Source organism: Taurulus bubalis (genome assembly GCF_910589615.1).
Source record: "Taurulus bubalis genome assembly, chromosome: 4".
In the NCBI taxonomy this organism is placed as follows: domain Eukaryota; kingdom Metazoa; phylum Chordata; class Actinopteri; order Perciformes; family Cottidae; genus Taurulus; species Taurulus bubalis.
The window spans coordinates 33,491,638-33,519,238 of record NC_136592.1 but is presented as its reverse complement, the minus strand read 5'-3'; the positions used below and the strand labels follow the sequence as shown (position 1 = coordinate 33,519,238).

The window sequence follows — 27,601 nt, the reverse complement described above, 5'->3', positions numbered from 1 at the left end:
TTGTGTAATAAGCATTGATAGATTATTGACACTGGGCGCTTAGTGTTAGCAGTCATTGTATTTACTTTCACAGTTTCATTTTCTAACAAAAAAAGAGTTTGTAAAATCAGTTGAAAGGGAAAACGATTGTGATCGTATTTGTATTTGTTTAACTCTGACTTAAAGACGATACGTTTCCTTTTGCTTCTGACGGACAACGCAGCTTCCGGACTGATGGCAGAGGCTCGAGGTTAAATCGTCCATGACTCACACGATGTGGCGTTTGGCGGGAAAACGATGGCGAATGGCGGCGCGTTGGAGGAGCGGCGTGTTGCCCCCCCCCCCCTTCCCCCTCCTTCCCCCCTCCCCCGTGTAACTTCATAATAATACCACCGAACGCTCTGCTGTTGCGTTGGATGGAGAGAAAAAAATCAAATGAGGGAGAACATAACGTGAACAATATTGACAATTGCAGAAAATGAAAACGAGGTATTCCCAGGTGCATGCTGGGTCGCCTACTGGAATTGCGAGGGGAAAAACACGCAGTACATGTTTTGAATGAGAAGAGGTTTGTCGGAGACGTTCAGGTGGAGCCCGTGAGGCGAGGCGGACCTGCTGCTTCTGACGGGGCAAATACGTATAAAGGGAAAAAAAGAAACTACACATTTATGATTAACGGCCCATTTGGGAGGCACCCTTCTGGCAGCGGTTGGTTTCAGCGCCGTCTATGAACAAGCCGGCATGCATGGCCTGAGGCTCCAGTCCACCACTACCCCTCTCCAGACCGCGGCTCAGGCTGCTGGGTAACGCAGTGTCAGCGGTGCCGCATCAAACCCCGCGCCCGGCTCGTGCGACAGTATACGCTGACTTATTAAAGTCAAATAAAATATGTTATCAATAATGATAAGCGCACACAAATGGAAGGCTGATGGGTTCGGCGCTATGTAAGATTAGCCAGGCAGACGGACACAGATATGCACACGCCCACTCACGCAGACCGAATGCATGATCTCCTGGTGGAGACAGTGAAGCAGCTGCAGGCTGTTTGTTAACTGTAAGTGAGACAAAGCACCACCAGATCCCTGCTGTGGGCTCTTCTACACTGGGAACTCTTTCTGCTGAACAATGGACAACAGTGAAAGACGGTTTTAAACTCTCTCAAAATAGATGATAACTTTTACACTAATAGCTCTACTGGAATAATAACAGGAAAGCTGCTTAACAGTAGAAGGCTTTTTGGGGTTTAAAGTGGACGATTTCCAGAAACCCTTTAATGAGATGATCAATGGCTTTTTGAATGTGGGGAAAATGTCAGTATATTACAGTTATTACATCTCTTGAATTTAATTTAACAACAAGTAGTTTTTAGCCACAATGCAAGTGGGAATCTCTTTGAAAATGAACAAGTTTGGGTTTTAATAATTGATTACGATGCAATTTCTTTAGATACGTTGACGGGAAATCAACAATGTATTTGTTATATGGCTTTCAGATGAATTGTTAAATCTTTTGACAGAGACAATGTCTCTAAATGGAGATGCATTGCAAATATAAAAACATGATCCTGTTCTATTGATCCATTGTTTTTGTTTTCTGTATATTTCAAAGGAAGTGATTAATGAATCAGACCGGCATCGTCAACACAACAAGTTATGACTAAAAAAGGGAATCAGTCTAGGATTACAAACATGTTGGCGTTTGGAGGTATGAACATCGTTATCTCAGCCTCAGAAAAGATATGAGCTCTTATAATGCCAAGAAAAAAGGTCATTTTATACCTACTCTTCGTTTATATAGAATATTTTTTTTTATCTGAATTGATCATTGGCTGTCAAAATCACTTTCCATTCCATGTCAGTTATCTCACACCTGGTTGACCCAGTTTGTTTCTTGCTCTGAAATAAAATCCTCGTTAGACATAATTACTATTGCAACAAAAAATAAATTCTACTACGAGCATTGTTTGAAAAACAATGATCTAGATCTCATTGCGTTGACATATTTGCTTGACAAGAAGAAACAATGGCTCATGAAAGTGTGTGGCATTGTGAGAACAGAAAAAGGACATCTTGAATATTTGGTTAATTATACCCGAGGTAATTAGCAGAGGGCTGCGGCCTCTCTGACCCGTGAAGTGGCGGAGCTTTACATCCTCGTTTCCACTGTGCCGTCTAATTCATTAGTGTCATTAAACAGATGCTGACTTCTTGGTCCTCAATAACGGCGTCGCAGACGGGAACGTGGTGCAAACATTGCTGTTCAGACAGCTCATTAAATGCTAAAGACACAAAGTACAATTGGTGCCTCGAAGTGGAACAAAGACCTGGACGAACGACAAAGCCTACACGCGTGGCGAGAGACACACGCGTGGCCTCTGTGTCTGTTCCGCCACCATCAGTGGGAGGAGTGGTCCTGTCCACGTTTCAAATCCTTTTCTTATTCCATGTAATGTGTTGAACGCACAGGTCGAGCAACAGCTTTACCCCCGAGCACAGATCTCCAGAGAAAATCCACAGTATATATGTGGTTCTCTCAGTGCATGTCATTGTTATTATGCATTATGCCGGCTGCGGTGGGCTGCAGGGCCTCATCATCGTGTGCAGCACCCTGCTGGACGCTGGCGCTCGCTGCACGCCCTCCGCTCTCCTGCTCCGCCGTAATGTTGCTGTTGACATCCAGGTCTTTTTGTCAGAGCGCAGCAAGGCCACAACAACATCCGATCTCCAGCTGTTCAGTCGCTGACAACAACAACAAAACAACAAAACAGGGAATCAATCAAACCGGTGGTCCAGGTGTTGTCGAGAGCCTTGAAATAAAAACATTTCAAAAGGAAAAACTCACCAGTGGAAATTACTAAAATGAAAATGATTGGCACATTGGCAGATTTCCTGGACTGACTACTGTCCAACCAACTGACACTGCAGCCGTTAATTCTTCCCACAGTGAGAATAAACTCAAAGCCAGTATTTCTCATATGTTTTGAGATCGAGGCCATTATTAAAAGCGGAAATCTGAAGCGTCACTTCTAAACAAAGCACAACTCTTTTGAGGAAACATACCCACTGAAAACAGAGCTGCTCCTTCAATCCAGTACTACTCTCTACACTGAATCACAACGCAAGTTCAAACTGTTCTGATGTTCTTGGAGGTTGAAGGGAGGGAGTCGCTGCTGGGAGCTCTGGTCCTCACTGGTGTGTGATGAACATACAGAGAAACAACGGCTCGCCAAACGGAGAGTCCAACATCTATGGAAAACAAAGAAGCTCCATCTTATCGACATTCAAGCCTGCATGTAATTCCCATCGAGCCAATGTCTGTTCACTTTGTAATGCTACATGAGAATACAAATATAAAACAACTCTGAACAAACGAGCGGCCGTGGGTCTTGTCCTTGAGACAGAAGAGCGGAGCCACAACGAAAAAATATTATTGATGTCACCAAGGCTCCGTTTTCTAGTTCTGCAGGAAATGTGTCTGAAGTCTTTCCACACGTTAAATCCATGTCTATTCGTATGTCTATTCCCAGATGGTTTCCTTTACAATCACTGAATCTTTAGTTCTTCTTTAGTTGAAAGAATATAAAAAACATGCAACTTTTCTTTGAAGAAAGGGTGTAAATGAAGGCGAATTATCCTCACATTCATTGTTGTTTCATGTCCAAATGGACAATGAGCCCATTTCCAAACGCACATTTAATATTAAATCAAACATCCGTCATTCAGTTAGTACATGTGCACGTTATCACTGCGGTGGTGGAGACTCCATCTCTGTATCACTATACATTCTCGCAGTAAAGCGTTTCATTATTTTGAGCAAAAGCACCACAAACAATAAAAGCGTGAAATCACTCGTATGAATCAGAGATAAATTGTTCAGTGTTTAGTTCCCCCTCGCTCCAGATGTTTAATATGCTTTTTTATGCACGGCCCCATGTCATGGTTGCTTTGCTTTGTGAGATGCATTCACATTGGGTAACACCTACATATTCTCTTGTTTTTATCACATAATCACATTAGTCATTTTTTTCTTTGTTTTGACGGTATTTCATATTGTTCAGTAATCATGCACCATTTGCTTGTACTTATTCAATTACTTATCCGACTGATCGGCGCTGCTCATTACGGTTAAAGAAAAGCACCTTTCCTGGTCATCGTTGTCTGTAGACTGCGTACTGTCTCCTGGCTGGAACAGTCAAAGACTCATTTCACAGTCTGCACAGCGCATTCAGCCACAGCTGTGCTGTGGCTTCCCCTCCGGTGTGGGCGGGGTATTGCTGCTGCTGCTACCATGGAAGGGAATTGGAAAGACTGAGCACAAACATTCTGGCAATTCTTGATCTTTGGACTGTTTTCATTGTTTAGTATTCTATTGGTTGGTGCGTCTACTATTGAATTTGGCTTAAAAAAAAAAAAATTAACCCCTGCTTCAATGAAATAAGAGCAGACAAACACAACTATGCAATTCAAAAAGGGAATGAAATACCGACTGGCAACATTAACATAGAAGGCCGGTAACGGTTTCAAAAGGTATGAATTCTTCACATCCCATAATACCGGTGCTGCGTAGCCGTGACGACAAGCTCTTCGGCAGGCAGCAACATTTCATGAATCTTACTAAATGCCGTGATATGAAGTGTTGGCCCTAAAGGCAGTCAAATGAATGTGCTCGCGTTTATGAAAAATCGTTTTTTAAAGGTACGTTGTGAGAAATAATGAAGCACGTTTGGCATATAAAGGAGATCAACAATGTCTCATTCAATGTCTCGCTCATTAATGTAAAAAGAAGCGTGGGGATTGGATCATGTGCAGCGGACCCAACGACGACCATCTTCCTGACCTCCCCGGAGGAGAGCCCAGATGGGAACTGAACTAATTCAGCTTGGACCCAGGGCTCCGCTACCCAGTCTGCCCTTGTCTGCTGTCCGGTTTCAGGAAAAGACTTCAGGCTAACCCCGCCATGGGAGGCTGTTGAGCCCACATCATTACGGAGACCTGGCTGCAATGTGGAATTCTGGATCACGCTTTGACGGTGGACTGCAGGACAGAGTGCAGGGTTAGACTCTAGAGGGGGTGGACTCTACATCAATGATGCTTGGTGCTCTGACATTGTCAAAGTCAATGGACAACATTTCCCTGATGCTGGACATATTATCTGCCCAAAGAAGTGTTTTTATTGCTCATGTTTTCATTCGTGCAGATACAAATAAAAAGAAATGCACCGCAGGAATGCATTACTGTTTTAGTCTTCTGTTTGGTCACGAGGCTACAGCTGTAACCCTGTGCTGCAGAATGATATAATAATGATAATAATAAAGGATCCTCGAATCCTTGAAAAGATGTTACTGATTCTGTAAGTCTCAGATCCTCAGTCAGGGACTTCCAGAGCCGAGAGGTGCTGACTGCAGAGGCGTGGTAACCTTTAGTTTGGAGCCAGGACAGCCAGCAGAATCCCAGGCTCTGACTCGTAGGGGAATGAAGGTATGGAATGTAACTCGGAGCTGAGCCATGAAAGTTATTATTAAACTCATTAAATTAATTCTAAAAAAGCTCTTAACATTCGTGGACAGGCAGCAAAGGTGTTTTTCTAAATAGGGATCGACCTCATGGGACAAGAGAGAATTATATTTCATTTGTTTGTATTTAGCTGAAGAAGCTTTTGGGCATCCAGCACTTTATGTTGCGACAGACAGAAAATAATAACGGATGAATTAAGCCAACTTCACTGTTTTCTAATGGGACATACGTTTTAGTAATCTGCATAACAATGGTATTGCATATTGTGTTTACTGTGTATGATCTGTCCCAGTGGAAAGACGTGTACACAGAACAACAAGCATGGAGTCTTGTGAGCTCCGTGTAGTGAACCTACACTTGCAGCGTCTCCTGTGCTTCAGAGCTTCATAGTGGGTTCAGCTCATTGTTTAGCCGTCGGGCCCCAGTCACCAGGGAAATATGTTTCTAACTTTAACCTTCTGACCTTTGTAAGACACTGCTTCAGTAGGTTTGTTTTGCGTAAACCTAACCAGTCATTTTTGTACTGCACCACTTTGTATTGTGTGTTTCAGCAAGCGTGATACGAGGCTGATATGAAACCCATTTATGAAACCTGTGTCGACGTTCAATCTATGCAACAGTTTGCAGAACGGTCAAATTAATTCTGGCGACTGGGTTACAGCCCACAGCGGTTCTGATTCACACTCGCTCCTCTCAGAGCATCACAAAGCACTTTACTGGTGGTCCGCACCAAACAGCAGACACTGTAGAGACTGGCTGCTGGACACAGTGGAGCATGTGCAGCTAATCGCATTTTGACTCAGCAGGTGATGATGTGTAATATTTACAGTTTGTTTCCGCTGCCCCTAAGTGGCCCAAAAAAAACAAATCAGTGATGCAAGGTTTATAATTGAAATCACTGTGACAGAAAATCCTCCTGAAGAAAGAAGCCACAACAAGACGCTGCTTATCGGCCGGCTGAACGCAGCTTCACGCCGCCGCTCCAGCGGAGGCCGTCACCCCGTCAACAATGAATGGGTTGTAAATTGAAATATGAGGCAGTCAAATTGTTGGGACCCCGAAAAGCTTGTGTTGGCCCCGGGTAAATGCATAATGTTATAAGAGGATTTGGCAGAGAATGCAATTTGAATGGCTTGTTTTCCTCTGTCTCCCAGGCCTTTAGCTGCAATTGTATTATCTGTGGGAATTCTGCTCTCATCAACAGTTGGCCTGATTCGGTATGCGATGTCAACAACAGCCTCATCTGATTGAATCTGCCGCCGCACAGAGCGAGGAAAGTGTTTACCAGCTTGATTCAATGACACAGAATACGCAGAAATCGCTTTGGATTGAAATGTTTCTGCTTTTTTTTCTTCCTCGGAGGGGCAATAATCAAGTGCCATTTTACAAACACTTTTATTTGTATTTATGCATTCCTTCAACAAGCTAAATGTGGTAAAACAGACCAACTTGAGTGCTAGTGTGGGTTGTATAAGAGAAACAGATTAGTGCTTATTGACATTCCTTCCAACAACGAAGCCTCGTATTCATTTTTAATGAACATAATTTCCATTAAAAATATTTGTAACGATCCCTGTTATATCAGTCAGTATCTGTCAGTATCGGGCAGCACAAAGAGGGCAACACAGGGTAGCTTCAGGTACATAACAAGCTTTATTTTCGACAGGTAAAGCGCAGGTATGTCTGGGTTGTCGTTGCCTCGACTGTCAGCCATTCCATCGTCTCTGCTACCTGTCTCTCCACTCCTCCTCAGCCACTGCTGACACACACACACACACACACACACACACACACACACTTGCACCCAGCTGAGGCTGATCACACCTCATCCCGGCACCTGTTCCCTGAGTCGCTCCTCCCCCTCTGCAGCTGAGCTAACCACGCCCCTGCCACCACATCATTTAATACAGTTTAAGTCCTAATACAGAATCGATGTTTGGATGGGTCTACTTCCAGGTCGTCAGTAAGGGCAACATTCAAGGAAACTAATCTAAAAGACGGGTATCATCCACAGAATTAACTTTCATTCCGTTATTCTAATTTGTGTTAATGCAGAGCTTTAAAAGCTGCTTTAACCCCGACCATCGATCACGTAGCGATCATGTAGCGAATGCATGCGGTCCACATTGCCGGCAAACTCGTTGTAAGCACCGTCCTTGCCAAATTGGCCGGACCCTTTTGTGTAACGTGCATACAAATGTGGAAGGGAGAGCAAACGAGGCTCCAATTTAAAGGCCTTCGAATTCGGCAGTTTTTCAGCAACCTCAGGGGGAAAAGTGAAAATTGCTCCTGCCCACATCTGCAGTTCTGTTTACTTATGTTTCAAATTGAATGTCAAACTTACTTCTCTGTTTTTACCCTTGCACCCATTACAAGGGGACACGCCGTAACAGAACACTCTTTTTCTGTCGTTGTTTCTGTATCCCAAAACATGTGATTCATCAAGCCATCCCATGGAAACAGGTTCATTCAGAGAGACGGTGCGTTTTGAACATTAACCTTCTGGGGTCTAAGGTCATTTTCTCGATTTTACATCATTTCTTAAATTCACTTTTTATAGGCACTTGCATATGAGATACATACCCATGTGTTACATCAACAATTGCAGAACAATCTCAGCTCTCTATATAGTGAGGCACCATTGTCCCAAGGCACAAGTGTAAAGAGATCATTTGGCATGAGAAAACTTCCTCGCAGATACGTATGAAGAAGAGAACGAGCACGACATGTCCCCTTCAAGCATTTTACATCTGCAAGACAGTTCAGAAGCGTTTGGAATAATGTTGCTGATTAAATCATGTTTCACTTTAAATATGCGCATATAGTTATATAATATATATATGTATAGATTTATATTATACAGAGCAGTATGTATTGACACTGATTAGTGTCATCCAAGACAGAATCAGAGAACTAGATTAATCATATTTCCACAAAGCCAACAATCAGGAGTGTGCAGACCCCGATGTTCCCGTTCTTCCTCTGTCTAAGTACCAACGTACAAATCAAATATACATATATATATATATATATATATATATATATATATATATATATATATATATATATATGTGTATATATATATGTGTATATATATATATGTGTATATATATGTGTGTATATATATATATATATATATATATATATATATATATATATATATATATATATATACACACATATATATACACATATATATATATATGTATATATGTGTATATATATACTCTAAAAAAAAGCTGAGAAGGTTTGAGAAGTCCCTTTAATCTGACCCTCGGGAAACAGTTCTTCCTGTTATCCAGAGGAGGAGCGCAGCGTGGAAAACATTTGCAAATGGAAAGAAAAAGGAATACATCAACCCTGAATCAAAACTGAATAAATAGTAATAATAAAAACATTTCCAGATCTATTTCCACAGCGGCCTCACGGCCCGACACCAACTCACCTTGATTACTTCCCTGAGATTTGTTTTGCTTCAAGTTTCTCAGCTTTCTCTCATCAACGCTTCTTTTCTTAACTGAGCATATTAAAAATGGATTTTCCTCCCTTCAAGTTCAGATTCTCTGTGCTCCCACCTTACACACACACACACACACACACACACACACACACACACACACACACACACACACAACTCTCAGCGTCTGATGAACCTCCTGCTTGAATGAGCGCAATAGGTTTGAAAGTGAAATGAGACTTCATATCAAAGCCAGAAAAAAAAGTGCTTTGATTTTTCATCCGCTACCCCCAAATTTGGGCAAGGGGTTGTCATTGACTGCTCTTTTTCAAAGCAGATTTATTTCATGAATTTTCATCAAGCGCTGCTCTCAGCCATTACCGTCACACTATTTGAAATCACAGCCCATCACTCACCCGGACCCGGCAGCACGGCGTGTTCACCAGTTTGTGACTGCTCATCACTTTTCAAGCTGCTGCTGGTCTGTGATCAGCAGGGTGACGAGCCTCTGAGCCCGGGTCCTCCTCTCGGTACCTCCTGTTCTACAGTTCTTTGTCTCTCTCTCTCCCTCAGGCCAGTTCTTCTGGGTGAACAGCTCGGCCTTCGGCGGCCCCTGGGTGCTGAGTCCCTGGCTGTGGGGGGGCCCGGGCCCCTGTAGCCTGGACATGGCGTTGTTCCTCCACCCCAAGCAAAGTGGGCAATACACCATATGGCACATAGAGCGGGACAAACAGCCACACGCCCTCTTCTCCACCGACACGCTGCCGCGCATCACAGGGTAAGAGCTCGTCGTTCTATGCATGGAGAGTAGAATTGAACTTGCAATGGGAAGACGGAAAAATAATGATTTGAATAAATCGACTGAGCATCCATGGAGAAGACGTCCATGTCCGCTCACGCCTGACGGCCATAACGACGCACTGACCTTTCCCGTTGAATCAGCGTTGTTTGTGGACGTTCTAACAACATGCTGCGGTTCACTGACTCAGTCCTGCACACGGCGACGCTTTTCTGTTGGCGGAGCGTAGGAGGAGGCAGAAATAATCCCTGAACATGTTCTTTAATGCTGGCTAGAAAGTTTTGTTGGCTTGTTTTTTTGTTGTTTATATAATGTCTGAAGAAAAGAGTTTCTCAGATGTGCCCAGCACCGCTAGTTAACCAGCAGGACCGAGTTCACACCTGACAGAGAACCAGGCGCTCAGAGCAGAAGGGAAACGGAGGTGTGTAAACCTTTCCTGCAGGAAAAATGGATACTCCAGCATCGGCAACCGCTGCCGACTGCAAAGCAACCCCAAGTAGTCAGAGATGAAGAGTGTTGCTCATTGTGTTGCTTAACCTCTCCATCACTCTCTCGTTAAGGAATTCCATTAAAACGTAACGAGGTCCAGTCAGAGAGAACCTTCCAATTGAACTGGATGCATTTTAAATAGTATATACTCTGATAATAAATAGATGTCTTTCTCTCTTTTCAAGTAAAATAAGGAAAACATAAATATTTTGAAAAATGTATTTAACTGAACTGTTCATGCCCTGCAGCTTTATATTCATTTAATTCAGGTGTGATGTCAAAAACAACACTTGTTTCAGCTCTATTCCACTTTCTGTTTACTTGATTATTGGACAGTTTTAAATGCTGTGTTAGGATTCTGATCATATTGGACTCTTGGCTTTATTCTGCTGCACAATTATGTATCGGTTATAGATCCAGAGACAACGAGTGAGTGACCCCTGCTCTCGTAGCTTAGCCTGTTAGCAACATGTCCCCTCATCTCTCATCTCACCTTCTACTCCTGCAGTCGTCCACATCCATGCGGCCTGAATAGAAATCACAGCAGCGCTTTCCCTTCAGCCTCGTTCTCGTCACATGAAGGGAGGAACGACAGTAACTGTTGATTCAGCCCATCGGTGCATTTTACAACTCTAAGGATCTAACGATTTGAATAAAGACTATTGATTGTTGATTTAGAATTAAAATCAAATAAGATCTGCTAAATAGCAGGCGTCTCTTTCCCAATATAAGTCCAAGGAGTAAAGTATTTTGGGCACAGAGCTCTTCCTGGGAGCCGTAGCCCAAACGGTTTGCAGAAGGCTACGCTAAACTATTAGCAACGTTTCTACTCCACCCCCGTCCTAATCTTTCGATTCTGGCCCCCAGCACCACAGCGGTCATTTCCGACGCGATCAAAAGCCTTTTAATATGGAGAGAGAGAGAGAGAGAGAGAGAGAGAGAGAGGAAGGTTGTTCTAAACACGGCAGGGTAACACTCAGCTCCATGTGCTCCTCATCCTTGATCAGCAGGTCAGCTCTCCTCTCATTGGGGCTCTGCAGGGACCTGGGTCTCACACTGGGGGCCACATGGTGACGAGGCGGGACAGTACTCATCAAAAGGTTCTCTCTCCGTCCGCCCACGCCGTCGCTGCCGTTTGGAGACTTGCTCGGCCAAACTCCCCACGTAGCTTGACTCATCGCCTCAGAAGTGGGGGGCGATAACAGAAGCAAGGAGACCCCTGCTGATTGGCAGCCCTTGAATTCTCACTCTGTGTTTTGACATGTCTGGAAAGCAGCGGTCATTTAACAAAGTCCCCTTTACTCAAAGACAGATTAAAACTTAAGAGGCTTCATTTCAGTAATCAAACTCGGCACTATTTGGAATCTGCCGCCACGATCTGGAAGCATCATCATCACTGCTGAGTCTTCCTCTGCACGTCTTGTTATTAATGGGAAAATAAATTGCTTGAGTAAATACTGTTGCTGCTCTAACTTAAACAAGCTCTCGTTTGCTTCTTTACCGAGTTCCCAATCGAGGAGCGTCTGATTAACTCTGAGACAAGAGTTCAGCCACCGAGGAGGAGCGCTTGCTTTGAGCACCTTGAAAGCTGTTTGTTGGGAGAATGTTGCATCTAATGGAATAGTTTAGGGTCAGGAAATCTTTGAGTCGATTCTCAATGGCTAATGCATCTACTCTATTGTTTTTTTGTTTTTTTTTGGGTAAATGTGTGCATTTAGAAACATGGTGTAGCCACTCCAGGGGAAACTAGACAAACACAACATATGGTGGAGTCTTTGGTTGATGAGACAACTCTGCATCAGTTTGATATTTGTTCTCATGAATGCTGATTTTCTAAATTGGGTTTTTACTATCGGTGGTTGCAAGTTATTATCTATGATATAAATCTATTTTTTCCTGGGTGCGTTTTTCAGTTGTGGTATTGTAGAAAAGGTTCTTGAGTGAAATCAAATGTCTGGGTTCATTGGTGGAGCTTTAAACTCGTGTTCCTTCGACTTTCCAAAGGGGAGGAGGAGTTCATGAGAAGGTGCTCTGTGCTGTTGTCACTGAGAGAAATGCTAAATCTTTAATGGAGAGTGCATTGCCTTCTGATCGTTGTTGTTCATTTCAAACTGTGTTCAAATGCGTCTTGATGAGCATTTGAGTGAATCCATTTCACTGGAACTGATTAGCGAGGTAATGTTGGAGGACATTTGGGGGCAAATCAACCTGCAAGCTGTTTGCTGTTCTGTAGGGTCGCAAACTGAATCCTCCAGGAGAATTGTACCTTTGAAGGAGCGATGAAGCGTTGGTTGGACAGGATCATTGAGAAGAGATAGTTGATTCTGGGTAAGATAGACATGTTGATGATATAGTGATGAATAAGTCGAGTGGTTGAAGTGATCTTTGGTGGATTTAAGGATGAGTGAAGTCAAGGTGGAGACGCTCTGGAGGATTAGAGGAAACGTCAATGCCCAGATATCAATTGTCACCAGTCGGGGTGTTGAAGGGTAACTTCTGTCCCTGGTGCTGGTGGTGAATAGTATGACATCGTCCACATGTTAACGGACCTGAAGGGGTGAAGCTGGCCGTGGAGCTTTTTTGAGTCTTGGCGGATGGCGGCCAGCAGCGGTTCAATGGATCCAGAAGAGATCGGCGGTGAGAGTGAACACCTTAGTGTTGCACTTCAGTGTGGAGCGTTGTGAGGTTATTCCTCTGGTGATTACTGAGGCTGAGGGCAAAGATAATGACTCTCCAAAGCCAAACAAATAAAAAGGTCCAGTTTACAAATGCTTTTTGTTAGTCTTTTGATTTTTGAATATTTATCAAAATGTTGAGGAAACCAGTTTGGTTGGGTCAGTTATTATACGGATGACTTTCTACAATCTCACAGACGGTACTTCATCATGTTGACGTCTGTGTTGATGATAAGAGGAGAGAGAATGAGATCCTTGTTTGGTTTGAGAACAAATGAGATGAGTGCAGAATTATTACATTTCATTATCTTAATGAATTTTGCCCATATTGTGATCCAAAAGTGCTCGTAGAACCCAGTGGGGAAGCCGTCTGATGCAAGTGATTTGTCCCATAACGGGTCTGTGGTAACCTGAAGATCTATGACACCAAAGAATGTGTTCATTGTTCGCCGACACATTTTGGTTTGTGAACGTTGCTCAAGAAAGTTTGAAATGTTGTTTATATATGATTTGGGGTGTTCATACTATTCCAATCTGAGTCGTCAAAAGCTTGCATAACAGTTCATATTATATATATGTGTTTGATGTAGTTATGTTCTATGGTTTGGATCGTGATTAAAACTATTACTCTTAACATAACTGACATAAAGTGTAGCAATCAGTATTTTGGGTGACGTTATTCATAAAATGTGTGATGCATTGGCGAATATTAAATAATATTTAAATAATAGATATTATCTTATAATCTCGTGGGTGTGGAGTTGAGACAAGACGTGAATACATAATAATAAAGCTGACATAAAACATGAAATGAATGGACAAACACCACCGTTACAAGTGGAACGATGGAGGGAGAACAAACATGATGCAGAGACAGACACTCAGCATCTTCCTCTGAAGGCACTTTGAAAGTAATATTAAGACCATCAGGCTTGATTTTGTGTTGTGCATAAACGATGGAGGAATGAAATGTAAACGACTAAAGCAACTTCTTCTAGAGTGAACAAATATTGTTAGACAGGTTGGAACCATCTGACCGAACCTGTGCTAAAGACTAGTGGACATAAACAGCTGCTGCAAAACCAAAACAAGCCTTTCAGCAGCAGACTGTGTCACATTGACCCAATGGAGGCATTAACCATTAATATATATGAACCATTTCTAATGGAACACAAATTGGTTTGACCATTAAATAAACCATATGTCAACTGTTAAGTCTTACTGATTAAAGTTCCTGTCGTTAGAATATGTATTAAATAATATGTTGTCATAGGTCTGTGTATTGGGGCCATTGGAGGGACAATAATAATTCATTAATTAAGATTTGGGAGATTTTTTATATTCAGAAAAAGTCAGTATTCTCTAGAATGAAATCGTAAATTTAAAAGAAAAAACTTGAACATTAATATTTATTTAAGAACACGCACATGGAAGACTTGCCATAATCACATTATTTTAAGCGGTTTTGGACAATTTCAGTTATTTAGTCTCGTAAATTTATGGTTTTGTTCTCGGAAATTCATGATTCTTTTTTTCTCTCAAATGTACCACTTTAATTCCAGAGGATATCCAAATTTTTATTTTTCTCCTAAATTTACGACTTTAATCTATAAAATTGCTGAACTTTTTTTCTAGGAACATTATGCCCGTCCCAGGAATCTAATATACCGACATTATATGCACCGCTATGCAAATAGAATGCCATGGTCTCTTCCCACCAAGCCCCCCCCTGTGTGTGTGTATATATATATATATATATATATATATATATATATATATACACAGTATATAACAATACCTGAGGGAAGCATATTTAGGGCTCTGCAGACAGCGAAGGACTTGACTCATCAAACAGTGTCGCGCTCAGTAAATGTCAGCATCCTAAGTGTCTCAGTCAGCAGAGAAAGAGAGACGGGATCATCTTAAAGACGCACGTGTGTGTGTGTGTGTGTGTGTGTGTGTGTGTGTGTGTGTGTGTGTGTGTGTGTGTGTGTGTGTGTGTGTGTGTGTGTGTGTGTGTGCTAAACGATGGGGGCAGTGAGCGAGGCGGGTGGCGCGTCACGCCCCTGCTGTATCTCATCTCAGATCCCTCGTAACGATCCCTCACACCCCGTCCATTGCGCACACATCCGAGCGCCCATGATGACGCTCGGCGCGGCGCGGCGCGGCGCGGCATGCATTCATTTGCTTTACATTAGCGTCGCCTGCGCCGAGCAGCGCATTAACGTGACGCTCAGTGCGATGAGATCAGAGCCACCCGTAAAGCGCTCGCTTCCCATTTACAGCGGCGTTAGAGCAGCAGCATCTTTAAGCTCATCCTCAGCTGGTGTAGAGGAGGAAGCCTCAAAGGTGTAAGTGTTGATGCAAAAGTTCAACATACAGTAGGAACATGACAGCAAGTGATATATAATATAATGTAATATAAGCCGCGCAGCACATTCTCTCTATAAGCCTGCACATTAAAGCGTATATGGGGACAGAGTTACCGGAGCGTCACTACAGCGTAAAAGAGAACGTGGTGTGCTGGATGAACACTCTGCTTTGTTCAGAAAGTATAAACAGCAGACCCAGAATGAGGCTTTCCGGTAGAGGCAGGCTGTGTGATGGAAGTCGTCCCACGACCGAGACAGTTGGCTGGAGACAAAGGCGCCGCCGCGGTTTGTCTTCTAATTGAACCAGAAGTAATCCCTGCAAGTAAGAAGGATTATTCTGGCCGCTAACCTAATTATTCACTTTTGCAGTCCCACAAATGAAATAAAATGCGGCCTCGTCACTGACGGCATACGCGCCTGTGTACGCAGTAAATACACTTAGCAAGTTGAATAACTGCTGCATCACTCTGCCTGTAAATTCTAATAAATGAATCGATGTGCGCTGCGTATGAGGCTGGCTGGAACGAGGGAAGAGGCTTCTTTAGTTTTGCTCTGACTCGTCGTATGTCCCAGGCCTGTTTTTCATGACATGACACAATGCACCACACCCTGTGAGCTGCTATATAGTGCAGCGCTCCCTTGGGTGCACACCAGGTGTTTGATGGTTCAACATGTTTGTCCTTTCAATCCAAATTTGCCTTTTGGTGCTTTGGAACGTCCCCATCTGTTCTCTGAAGTACAGGCCAGGTCACATCTGTCAGCGCAAACCCTGACGATACATCGATGAGTGCGGGAAGAGGGGCCAACGTCCTTTCACTCAGAGTGTGTTAACATCCACCACTTTAAGAATGGCTTATTTTCCAGGTGAAGCAGGTTTTCCGCTGACCTCCGCTGACCTCAGCTGACCTCCGCTGACCTCTGCTGACCTCCGCTATGTGCTGTCCGGCGCCGCCGCCCCAGAACTCGGACCCGGTGGCATCCTTGTCGCTCTGCAGCGCTGCCAGTCGGAGGGCTGCGTTTGTTGGAGATTCTTTGAAAAGAAAGACAGTTTAGATTGTCATCTCTTTTCATCTCTTTGGCCTCTGTTGTCGTCGGCTACGTAGCGCCTCCAGGACAGGTGGAGCCGCCGCGTGGCGTGTGCCGCGTGCCGCGAGCCGCGTGGCGCGGATTTGTATTCCAACCAAAAATAACTTGGCTCAAATGGCTTTATTGTTCTGTGACTCTGCAGTGAAATGGATTGTTTGTGCTTGATTCCACACATGCTGAGCTCGAAGTTAGAAGGAATTAGAGTTTGGAACCAATTGTGATTTATTTTAATTTAAGCATTTTGGCCCGTTGACGTAACGCAATGTTGCCAAAGTAAGGCTGTTGGTAATTAATTCAATCATCTTTAGTTGTTTTCTTTTTCTTTCATTGGTTCAATAGCACTGCGTCTCATTCACCAGCCAACAATGACCATTTGATTCCACTGCGTTGAATGCTGCTGTACATTGTGTTGGTTAAGTGGTCCTCTGGATTGATTCAGAAGATTACCCACAATGCCTGATTAGCCTATGGAGAATAGGATGGTGCATTTTAAAATAGTTAAAACAATCAGTGTTTTATTGTGATACATTACCTTTGAGTCAGTGCATTACTCATGGTGTATCTATGCAGGTGGCGTGTAATGAATAAAGCCAAACATGATGCAGGTTTCCATCCCAGCCAAAGCAAAGAGGGATGTTGTGCACTGAGGGCGATCGCTCATGCAGCCACAGTGACCAAGAGCTCATCTAAGGGGTACATTTGATGTTTGTATTATCTATTGACATATTCTCCATCCCCTCCTCGCCCACCAGTCGCCTTCTTTGCTGTTTCGCCGTCTCAAATGTAAATGAGATTCGTTAGAGCGGCGGCCGCCACGCCACCGGTCCAGAGAAAGGAGGCAGCAGCGTTCTTTTCATCGACCAATACATCCTCCATCTCTAAGCCTGCTATTATACGCACATTAGTCAACATCCCATAATGAAACCTGTCATGCAAATTGACACAGGAAAGGGAATACGGAAGGAAAAAACATCAGACATGATTACTGGTCAAAGAAATAGTTAGGAAAATAGCATGCCAAAATCTTGTGATTCTATATCTATTCATTTATACTGTTCATATATACTGTATATGTATATATATATATATATATATATATATATATATATATATATATATATATATATATATATATATATATGTATGTGTATGTATTACACACAGTTGTATTATGGCGTGTCTGTAGTATTTTGGTGGCAGCTCCCAATGGGACTTCATAAAAAAGAAAAGCTCCAGAAAAGAAACATTTGAGCCTCATGCAAGCACAAACAAATACAAATAAACATTCTATCCACAGATGAGTTATATCTAGTCATCCTCAGCTTGCATACTCCACAATCCTGCCTCTCTTCATCTCCCCGCCTTCTTCTCCACAGCCAGGTTACATAAGCTGTGTTTTTATTCCCACCTCCCTTCTGTGTCCCCTCCATCTCATCTAAGAATCTCTAATCATATTTCCCCCAAAGTTGCATTGTACATTCCTGACAGATGAAGTTTTACACAAGACGAGAGGAAGGTGACGTTTGGGGAAAGAAACAGCGGCCTAGTTTTTTTTCCAATAGAAAAAGCCTGATGAAATTTCAAACCCAGATATTAAAAGCTTAGCATCTTAATCACAAAAAGTATTTTTTTGCTGTGATGCACATTTTGCAGAAGGCAATCGGGAGATGGATGATAGATCACCTTCAGGTTTATGTTTAGTCTCTCAGATAAATACAAGTGGGGAAACAGTCTTACCTCGCTGTAAAAGAAATGACAGCTGCAAAGGCAGAAAATATAAATAGTCAACTACGAGCATATTTAAACATGTTGAGACATTGCTGTGTAAACAAAGGACTGCTGAGCAAGCGGTTTCACATGGGGGCACGCTAACCAGAAATGTACTTTGCTGCGTAATAGACACAATGATGTGAAGTACAAGCTGGAGAGAAAACTAGAATGTTCCTCAGCGGTGGTGAGCGTGTGGTGTGACAGGTGATGCCCGTCTCTTAAGGCGTAGCATCATCAAGCAGCAGCACACAAGCTGTGAGCGGCTTTTAGCCACGACGTTTTTACTCCCGATTTAATATGTAGAATGATTTCATTGGAGATCTTCCTGTGTCTTTTTATGTGTTTTCCGATCCCACATCAGGGTAGTTGTTAGGTTTTTATAGCTTTAATGTAGTGGCATGGAGTTTGGCTAAGTCGCACAACATTTATGACCTTCTATAAAACAGCAATGCAGGCAAGAGATAGGCAGCAGTGCTTTGGAAAGTATAGTGAAATCATCTGGTGTGGATTTGTTTGGATGAATACTTGCAAAATACAATGAATACACCGGATGGTGGCTTTGTCCTTGTTCCACAATGTTCACACACTTGGTCCTTGGTGTCCGTTGTTCAGTGTCCCGTCTCATCCTCCAGCCGGGCTTATCGCCTCCTGTTTGTCAGGAAGTAATTAAATTCTTTCAAAAAAACAACCGGGCAAAACAAATCAAATGTTGTAGTACTGTGTCCATTAGATGTAGACGCTCACGGTGTAGAATCATTTTAAAACAAAGATACCCTCTCTTTTTTTTGACGAAATGTTGATCTTGAATTATAGCTTCAATAATGGATAATAATTCCATAGCATGATGAAAAGCCCAATTAAATGTAGCTGTTCCTACGGTGTGTGACTGTGTGAATGAATGTTAGTTACCCCTGATGATCAGAATGGGTGTGAATGGGTGAATGACGTCATGTAGTGTTAAAGCGCTGGTCCATTTACTCTGTGACCCTCCCTGTTGAGAACGGTAGAGGACACGGCTAGACGGTGACCCAAGTTCACGAAGATGGGGAAGTCTGCGATGATTCCACTTCGAACCACACATTACGACCTCATGGGGGCGTTGGAATCGAAAAATCAGGGGATCACAAAAGTCATTGGGATGTATCCTCTGGGGACCCTGAACGCCCCGCTCCATCTCGCTCTGTGCGAATAGCTGTTGAGCAAAAAGACCCGACGGGACGGTGGTCAACTTCCTCCTTCCAGTGTCAACGTGATGATGGCGATAGAGGCAAACTCAAGGGGGTGCACCCTGTGGGGAGCAGGACAAAAGACAACCCATCTAATGCTTGTGGATATATTTCAGTCTGCACCAAAGAGATGGATCAACAAGTTGAAACTATATGCGTTTCATGCAAAAGGAAATAGCTTTTACTGATTAATTGTTAGCAGCTTTGGGGAAACGGAGGATACTATTTAATTCAAAGACCATACTTAAGTAACTCCGTGACATATTGCTGCGTAGCCTGCAGACATGAGAGACTTTAGTTCATTTTGTACTATATGTAAATTGAACATGTTGACATAATTGTTTTTGACACTGACTAAATGCACAGCATTTTAAGGGCATTTTGCATTCAAAATATTGAATAGTTTATCTGTAGCCTCTAGGCATCTGACTAGCCTGCCATTAGTCGAGTGTCAAACTGAAGTGGAAATACAAAGCTCAATACAAGTGTTGCAGTTATATCAAAAAATCGTTTTGCAGCCCTTTGGGTGTCATGATGCCGGTCGGATGAAACTATTACTCACAATTAAAAAGACATAAATATAATCTGAATAGCGAAGCTCCAAGGTTTTGGTTGCATAGTATTAAGTATGAAGCTTCACTGCATGGCAGACGTTTACAGCACAAAGACACATTGCAGTACAACTGAATGAGACAACAAGCACTCCAGCATATCTGAATGTGAGTGGTTGACGTACATCTATGAGGAGACGCTCAGAACAACCATTCTGTTCTGGAGATGCAGCTTCCGCTCCACTTGGAGTCCGACACCATGAGAGATCTGAGCACAAACAGCTGTGTGACGGCAATTTAAACCAAAAGTAGCTCAACGCGCCTGACCTGGTCAGAGGCAGCGTGACATGACTCATCTGCAGCTCTCCAATAGGTTGTTTTTCTTTTCTTCTTTTCAAAGAAAAGTGATTGGATATTTCTCAGATGAAGAAAACCGCATAAAGAAGTGTATGAAGTCCAACTTGTTTCAGGAAAAATTATGAACGGTAGTCAACGGCAAGAGCTTCTTCTTTTATGCAGTTTGAATTGTGCCACAAATAACACATACTATGTTTGTCATTTTGCAAGTCAAAGAAGTCCGATTATTTCCGTCGGTCTGGTCGCAGCATCAGACTGTTTGGCCCCTTCACCAACAGGCTGCTGGCTGGGTTAAAATATAACCTTATGTTCCCTGATGTGTTTCATTCAGCGACTCTTTTTAGCGAAAATAACGACGGTCCATCCATCGTAGCTTCAGCGAGAGACGCCACTGGCGGGACTTTGGTGTGTGTTGTATATACATGTAAATACATATTTTCACAGTCTTATACTTCAACAATTTTACGAGAAAATGCTCTCTCTTGACGTGCACAATGATCTGTTACTTGTACAACCATCATGTGGGTTTAATTCAAACAGAATCATATCATTTTTTGTCGCTCGCCGTTGACTCCCGTAAAATCCTCTGGTGGCCCGATGGAAGAGGCGGGACTTCCTCTTGCTGTACACCGATGCTAATCGGACTTCACTATCACTGCATCAACATTTCTCTTGGCCGGCTCGTCTTCTTGTGAAGGCACAGACGCTGAAGCGCTGCCCGCAGCCAGTCTTCCCATTCCACACAGTCCAAAATGTGTCTTAAACCACAACTGTTTGCCGATGTTAGTTTTGTGTCACGTTGTTTGTGACCAGAGGAGACTTGAGTTTGCTTCAGCGGGTGTGAGACCCGGGAGGTGAAGACCTTCTCCTGTTGCTCTCTGTGTTCGTAGTTAATTAGCGACACATGGAATAGCAGATTTTCAGGCATCCTTCATGACGCCGTTCGTCTGTGGATTAACTGCTGGAGAACTATCAGTTTTCTTCTAACAGTTTTCTTGTAAATCAGTGAGCAGAACAAGCATGAATTATGAACGTGTTTTAATTGGGGACAGTTTACTTAGTCACACAGGGCAGACATGTATTCATTATTCATTCATTATACGCGCACAAAGGAAAGACAATCGGCTGAGGTACCTCTGTGTGCAGCAGCTTCATGCACCAATCTGTGGAACTCGCCGGTTTGGCTGCCAGCCGAAGAGCAGATGTCCTGTGCAGCTGAACACCAGTGAGCCACCTTTAGCCCGAGGCTCCACATTTAACATACAGCGAGGGGGGGATGGAGAAAAGGAACTTTCACTCGTTGGCCCCTCCCTTGGCACCTCTACAATTGATGTTGCTGCTTCGGGATGGCCGGTGTGGTCCTCATTATTACTCAGGCCATTACAGGGCAGAGTGTGGTGGAGGAGGCGGGACTCTTTCAGCAGGGAGCCTGACCCCAATCCAGATGTATATTCACCTCCGATCAGGCCGTCCTCCAGTCATCAGGGTCCTTGCAGGGCCGCTACGGGGGATGAGAGGTCACGGTTTCCAAAACCATGAAAAGCTGCACTTACGATCTGGGCCCGGGGCGTCGCATGGCAACCGGGTCATGCATCCCATCCGGCGTCAGCAACTATAACGATGGTGTGAGCACAGTGCCGCTGCTGATTAACATTCATGATGTCGTGTCTGGCCTGTGAAGCTACGTCTTAATTGCTTATGATTCCTTGTAAAACATAGACAATCTGGTTTCTCAACCAGCCATCGAGCAAAGTTCATCCACTCAAATTCATTACTTTTAACATATTTTATGGTCTTGTTCTTTTTTCGCTCCCTATAATGAGCAAAACTATCTTTCTGTTGAACTTGTAACCTCTCCCACAGTTTACACTAGAAAGCTTCAGTCATTTCCAGTTTGCTGAAAACTAAATCCAAACATTCATCATGTGCCTTCTTGACATTGCTTACACAAATGCTGTAATGTTGCCAGATTGTCCAAATATGCTAAATAAATAGCTTTGACTGGAATCCTCCTCCCAGCTGGCTGGCTTTCCTTGCAGGAGTGATTCTGCAGCAGAGGACGTGCTCGTGAATACGCGGTTCCATGCAAAGAGGTTAATATTTGTGGGTAAACGTGTTCTCCGTGTTGTTGATCTTTTACGACGGGACCGAAACGCACAGCTGTCGCCGCTCACAGTTTAGGGACATTTCCATCGGCGCTCTCGCACCGGCTCATATCTGGAAGAGAAGCAGATGGTGGTGATAGCCCCCCACCCCTCTTCCTGAGGGTTACTTCCCCCACAAGTAGTTGCCACTTGAGCTGCACTCGCACATATGTTCATTATCTCCGAGCGCTCAACTGCTCCTCCACGACACGGCCTCTGGCACCGCGCTGCCCGCCAGCTGCAAAAGCACATGGAAGCGTTTCTCCTCTTCCACTCCCATATCAACGAGTTGAGCTTCATAATTGCTTGAGAGTTTTCATGGAATGGAAAAGGAAATGCACCGTTTTTTTAGGCGAGTGCCAGAGCGGTCAACCTGACATTATGAAAGAAATCAAATTGCATGAGTCCATGCGTCATTGTGTGGGCTGGGGGAAGGCGCCTTTTAGGTTAGCGTGCACCAACCTGCTGGAGGCCTGCTGGGCTCGCTGTGCTCACGGAGCGGTTGTTGCTCTTTGCTGCTGAGTGGTGCGGCGGTCCTGAGATACGTGCCTGGCCCACATGCTGAACTCTTTAAGTGCATTAGGGGTTCCGGTCTTAGCTGTGGAGACCGTGCATCAGCTGGACCCACAGAGAGATGTCAGGCCGCTGCTTGTGGGAGCAATCTCCAATGCTCTAATGCGTCACTTAGGCCTCTCTGTGCACAGAAACTACTCAACAACCGAAATTCTGAAAGCTCATACTTCTGATTCTGGCTAAAATCTCTTGGTACTGGCATCATATCTGATAGATATAGTACCAGAAGCAAGTTTTAGAAAGATGGTATCCCACAAATAACGTTCTGGCAGTGGCTGCACAGTCAGTCATTTCGGCATTTCGTTCCGTGAACATCAGGAAAACAACGCTGTGAACATCTGGTTGCAGAGCTCCACATCGCCCCGTTCACAACAAGCAAAAGTAGCGTTCATGTTTTAGCCTTGGCACACATTACTAAACGACGTGACCATGAGGCGGGACATGGCAGCTCATTGTTGCTAAAATCGTCCGATGCAAACATATAAACGGCCATTTAATTTAATTAACCATCAGCCTGAGAGTATAGGGAAGTTCTTTTGTCTTATTTTGGACGTAGACAATCCGGTTGTGATGGACCTCAAGTCAGCACCTGAGAGGCCACATCAGGTTACCGTGGAAACGGAAACATGAATCAAAGAGTGAGGACATGAAATAGTGGTAAAGTTTGCGTGTATTCATCTTTTTTCCTCTACTTCCAAGCATATTCCACCCATGAGGTGAAAGTCTCTCATTGTCTAATGCATTTTTAATACCTTCCTCGCTATGTAGTTTAGAGAATCTTATAGATCCAAAAAGCACTTCAAATAAATCTGCTATCCTTCAGCACCACGGACAGCGCCATGGATTTTTGAACACACAGCTAAGTGATGCTGCTGCTACCGACGAGCCGGAGCCGGAGCCGGGCCGTAGATTCTGACTTCACAAACCTCGGTCAGATCAGAAGTCAGAAGGCAAGGCAAGTTTATTTGTAGAGCACATTTCAACAACAAGGATTCAAAGTGCTTCACATAAAACCATTAAAAGCATCCAAACATAATGCAGATTTAAAAACAGTGAAGAAAACATTAAAACAGTCAAAAAGCAAAATAAAAAATAAAAGTTGAAAAAGCAAAATAAAAAATAAAAGTTGAATAAAAGTTGCAGTGCAGTTTAAGAAATAAAATGCAGAAGTGAGATGCAGTAATTGAATCTGGTTCAGTTAAAGGCAGCAGCAAACAGAAAGGTCTTCAATGTGGACTTGAAGGAGCTGAGGGTCTCAGCAGACCTGCAGCTTCCCGGGACGTATACGGGAAGAGGGCCGGCTTCCCTCTTCCCAACTGGAGACAGTGCAGAGAGACATTACCGCAAAGATGTGACGAAAGTAATGACATCCACTGATCCACTGCAGGCTTCATTTGTTGTATTAAGTGCTGCAGAAATGATTTCTAAAACCCGGGAATGAATCAGTATTTTTGCACTCCCAGATCCCCCGTCTCGCAGTCAGTATTTTTTATTATTATTATAATGCTTTTTGGTTAGATACCTGAAATAAGTCAAGCAAAAGATATTTAAATGTTTTATTCTACAATATGAAATACATCATTACAAAACCTTCTTGTGAGTGAATTAAAGCTAAAAGCTTAAAAAAGGCCAATGCTAACATGCAAATGTGCTCAAAGTGGGCCAGCACTCACCAATACTCACTGGTGCACTGGCTAATAATAATTGTGAAAACAATGCCATTGCATTTGAGTAACATTTGAGTGAGGGGAGTACCGGCTTGTAGTGCAGCTTGTTTATAGCCTAACATTTGACTTCTGCTTTTGTACTTTAAAAATCATAAAAGTGGTTTTAATTTGTAAATTATCTGAACAAAACGTGTAAGTATCGCAGTAGGAGCAAGCTCAAATCGTGGCACCGGCACCTCGTATAGGCACTTCCTGTGGCACCTCTAGTTGCCACTAGTTTTTGTGGCAAGCTGCCACAAAAACTAGTGGCAACAAAAACTAGTGGCAACTAGAGTTGCCACTAGTTTTTGTGGCAGCTTGCCACAACTTAATCGTGGCACCGGCACCTCGTATAGGCACTTCCTGTGGCACCAGGCATCAGGTGCCACTAGTTTTTGTGGCAGCTTGCCACAACCATGTACAATATTTTTACACTTGAATAAACAATAATCAAATACAAAGAAAACCAAGTATTTGTGGCATCTGGTGAGATGCCCGGATGCAGTTTAAGGATGTCAGTAGTCAATGTTGTGCTCCCTAGAAGTAGCATTTCCATCATGTGGTTTTTGCATTCATGTGCAAGGTTTCCTTCTGAACCCAGTAGTTCTGCACATATTGAAGATGAGTGTTATTGACCCATTTGGCCACAAGAGGGAGTTTACCTTTGTGTGAGCGCTTTTGTCAGGAGTAAACACATGCAGGTATGTTTCTCTTTTAAAATGTTTTTTTTTCTGAATTTATAAATCCACTGTGCAATGTAATTCATTAGCACAGCCGTTCATTCATTTTCTGTTTTGATATTGGTTAAATAAATTAAAGATTGGTATTCTGGCTATTGAATATCTATTGAATCAAATATCTGCCTCTTTGTCTAATTTAACTCATCATTCATATTTCTCCAACCAAATCTAATATTTATTATGTAGGACTATTCATTTTTTGGCTAGACTTAAGTATTGTAATGTGAATAATGTCATACAGCCTTCATAATAATTGATATTCTTTTGTCAATTTTAATCAAGCCATTCATTTTTTTTAACTCCTTACTAAATCAGACCAAAAGAATTAATTGACTGTGCTGTAATTGAGAAATAAGCTAGGTATGCATTTACAAGTTATGCACAAAGTCTTTGTCTGTCTTTAAATAATGCATTTATTAATGTAATCTCTCTTTTTAATTTAATCTCTCTGGATCAGAATAAATAAACGTTTTAGGTAGGTTTTTATTCATTGGTTTAAACTCAACAGACAAAGACCTTCAAGCTTGTTTTTATTATTATGATTAATACAATCCATAATATCCTACTGTAACAGAACTAATAATAATTAGTAGTAGTAATATTAATGATATGTGCACTGCCACCCTGTAAATTATATGAAATCAAACATTACGTTTGTTCCACATTTGAATATGCTTATTTGTCATTGTCTTTTATGACTGTATGTAGAGATAATGACATTTGTTTACAACAACTTTTTTTTTATATTTACTGTAACAACAGTAAATATTTCTCTGATATTATTAAGTTATTTGTTAAATTGGCCTTGCTTTTTAATCTTCTTAAGCATTACTACCAATGTGCTTCTGATGGGGCTCAGTGTCTCCTCCAACACTCCACAGCACAGCGGACAGCAGGTGTGATGGAATCACAACCTTGAGTTGCCCTGGTGAAAGAAATTGCCCGTACATAATATAACATCGCCTTGTTATGAATCATCTGATACAGTCTGTGAAAGTGAGAGCTTGAATTATATGATATGTCCATGAGCTACGTTTTATGACAAACACTATTTACATAATCAATATTTAAATGGTTACCAGATTTGTCGTTGAACATTGACGTGTATATCTTCTGTAGCGTAGGTTTCCCTTCAAACCGGTGAAGGTAGGCGCTGGGCGCCCAGTCTCCACCCAGTCTTCAATATAAATGGTCAAGTTATATTTGACCATTCCTAGATTGCCTCTTTGGCGCCGCCCTCTTTTCTCTGTCAGGGAGGGAAAGGGCTGTTCTGTGCTCTTAGTTTTCTCTTTCTGTTACAAACTGTATTATTTTATTTTTATTTGTTCAAGAGAGACAATGTACAATGTACGTGTATTGGATGCCTTGTTGAAAATAATGATAAAGAACCTTGCAAATGAATGCAAAACGACTGACATCCTTAAACTGTGTATATGTGCATCTCACCAGAAGCCACAAATAGTGGCAGGCAGTCGCCAAAACATCTTCTGAATCCTTTCTGCAGCGATGACAGCTGTGGCCACAAATACCTGCCACAGCGGCTTCTGGACTGAACATTCAACCAGAACACTGTTGTTGTGCCTCAATGACTGTCTATGTACCACAAAATAGTCTAATTAATAGACCTGTGTTTAAGATTGGACCAAGGTAGGTTGATGGACATTTTGATTACAATGGTATTCAACTAATTCTTAACTGAAACCTAACCTATATTGTTAATACTTGTATTCTTAAGTGCACTTAATGATTTATGTTCAGCAAAAACTGACACAAGATTAGTTAGGGAAAAATATTTTTCATTATCAAACAAAAAAGTGCAACAAATAAAGTGCTTAAACAGTAGCCTTTTAAAGCAAAACAATAGATCAACACATAAATAAAGTAACAAAAAATGAGGTATTAGAAGGAGATCAAAAGCTGGGTAGAACGCGCGCCTGGAAGGAACACGTCTGGAAGGAACCCGCCTGGAAGGAACGCGTCTGGAAGGAACGCGTCTGGAACGAACCCGCCTGGAAGGAACGCGCCTGGAAGGAACCCGTCTGGAAGGAACGCGCCTGGAAGGAACGCGCCTGGAAGGAACACGTCTGGAAGGAACCCGTCTGGAAGGAACGCGCCTGGAAGGAACGCGCCTGGAAGGAACGCGTCTGGAAGGAACGCGTCTGGA

General features: G+C 42.8%; 1 protein-coding gene across 1 annotated transcript in view; it reads left to right on the top strand.

Annotated features, from left to right (window-relative positions):
- The window catches only part of LOC306736028 (ALK tyrosine kinase receptor-like), a gene marked incomplete at both ends in the record, with an annotated part of 325,018 nt that overhangs the window by 186,549 nt on the left and 110,868 nt on the right, over window positions 1–27,601 (top strand). Inside the window, 1 exon segment of the mRNA XM_079217608.1 lies at window positions 9,523–9,727. Coding sequence (XP_079073734.1) covers window positions 9,523–9,727 — 205 coding nt within the window.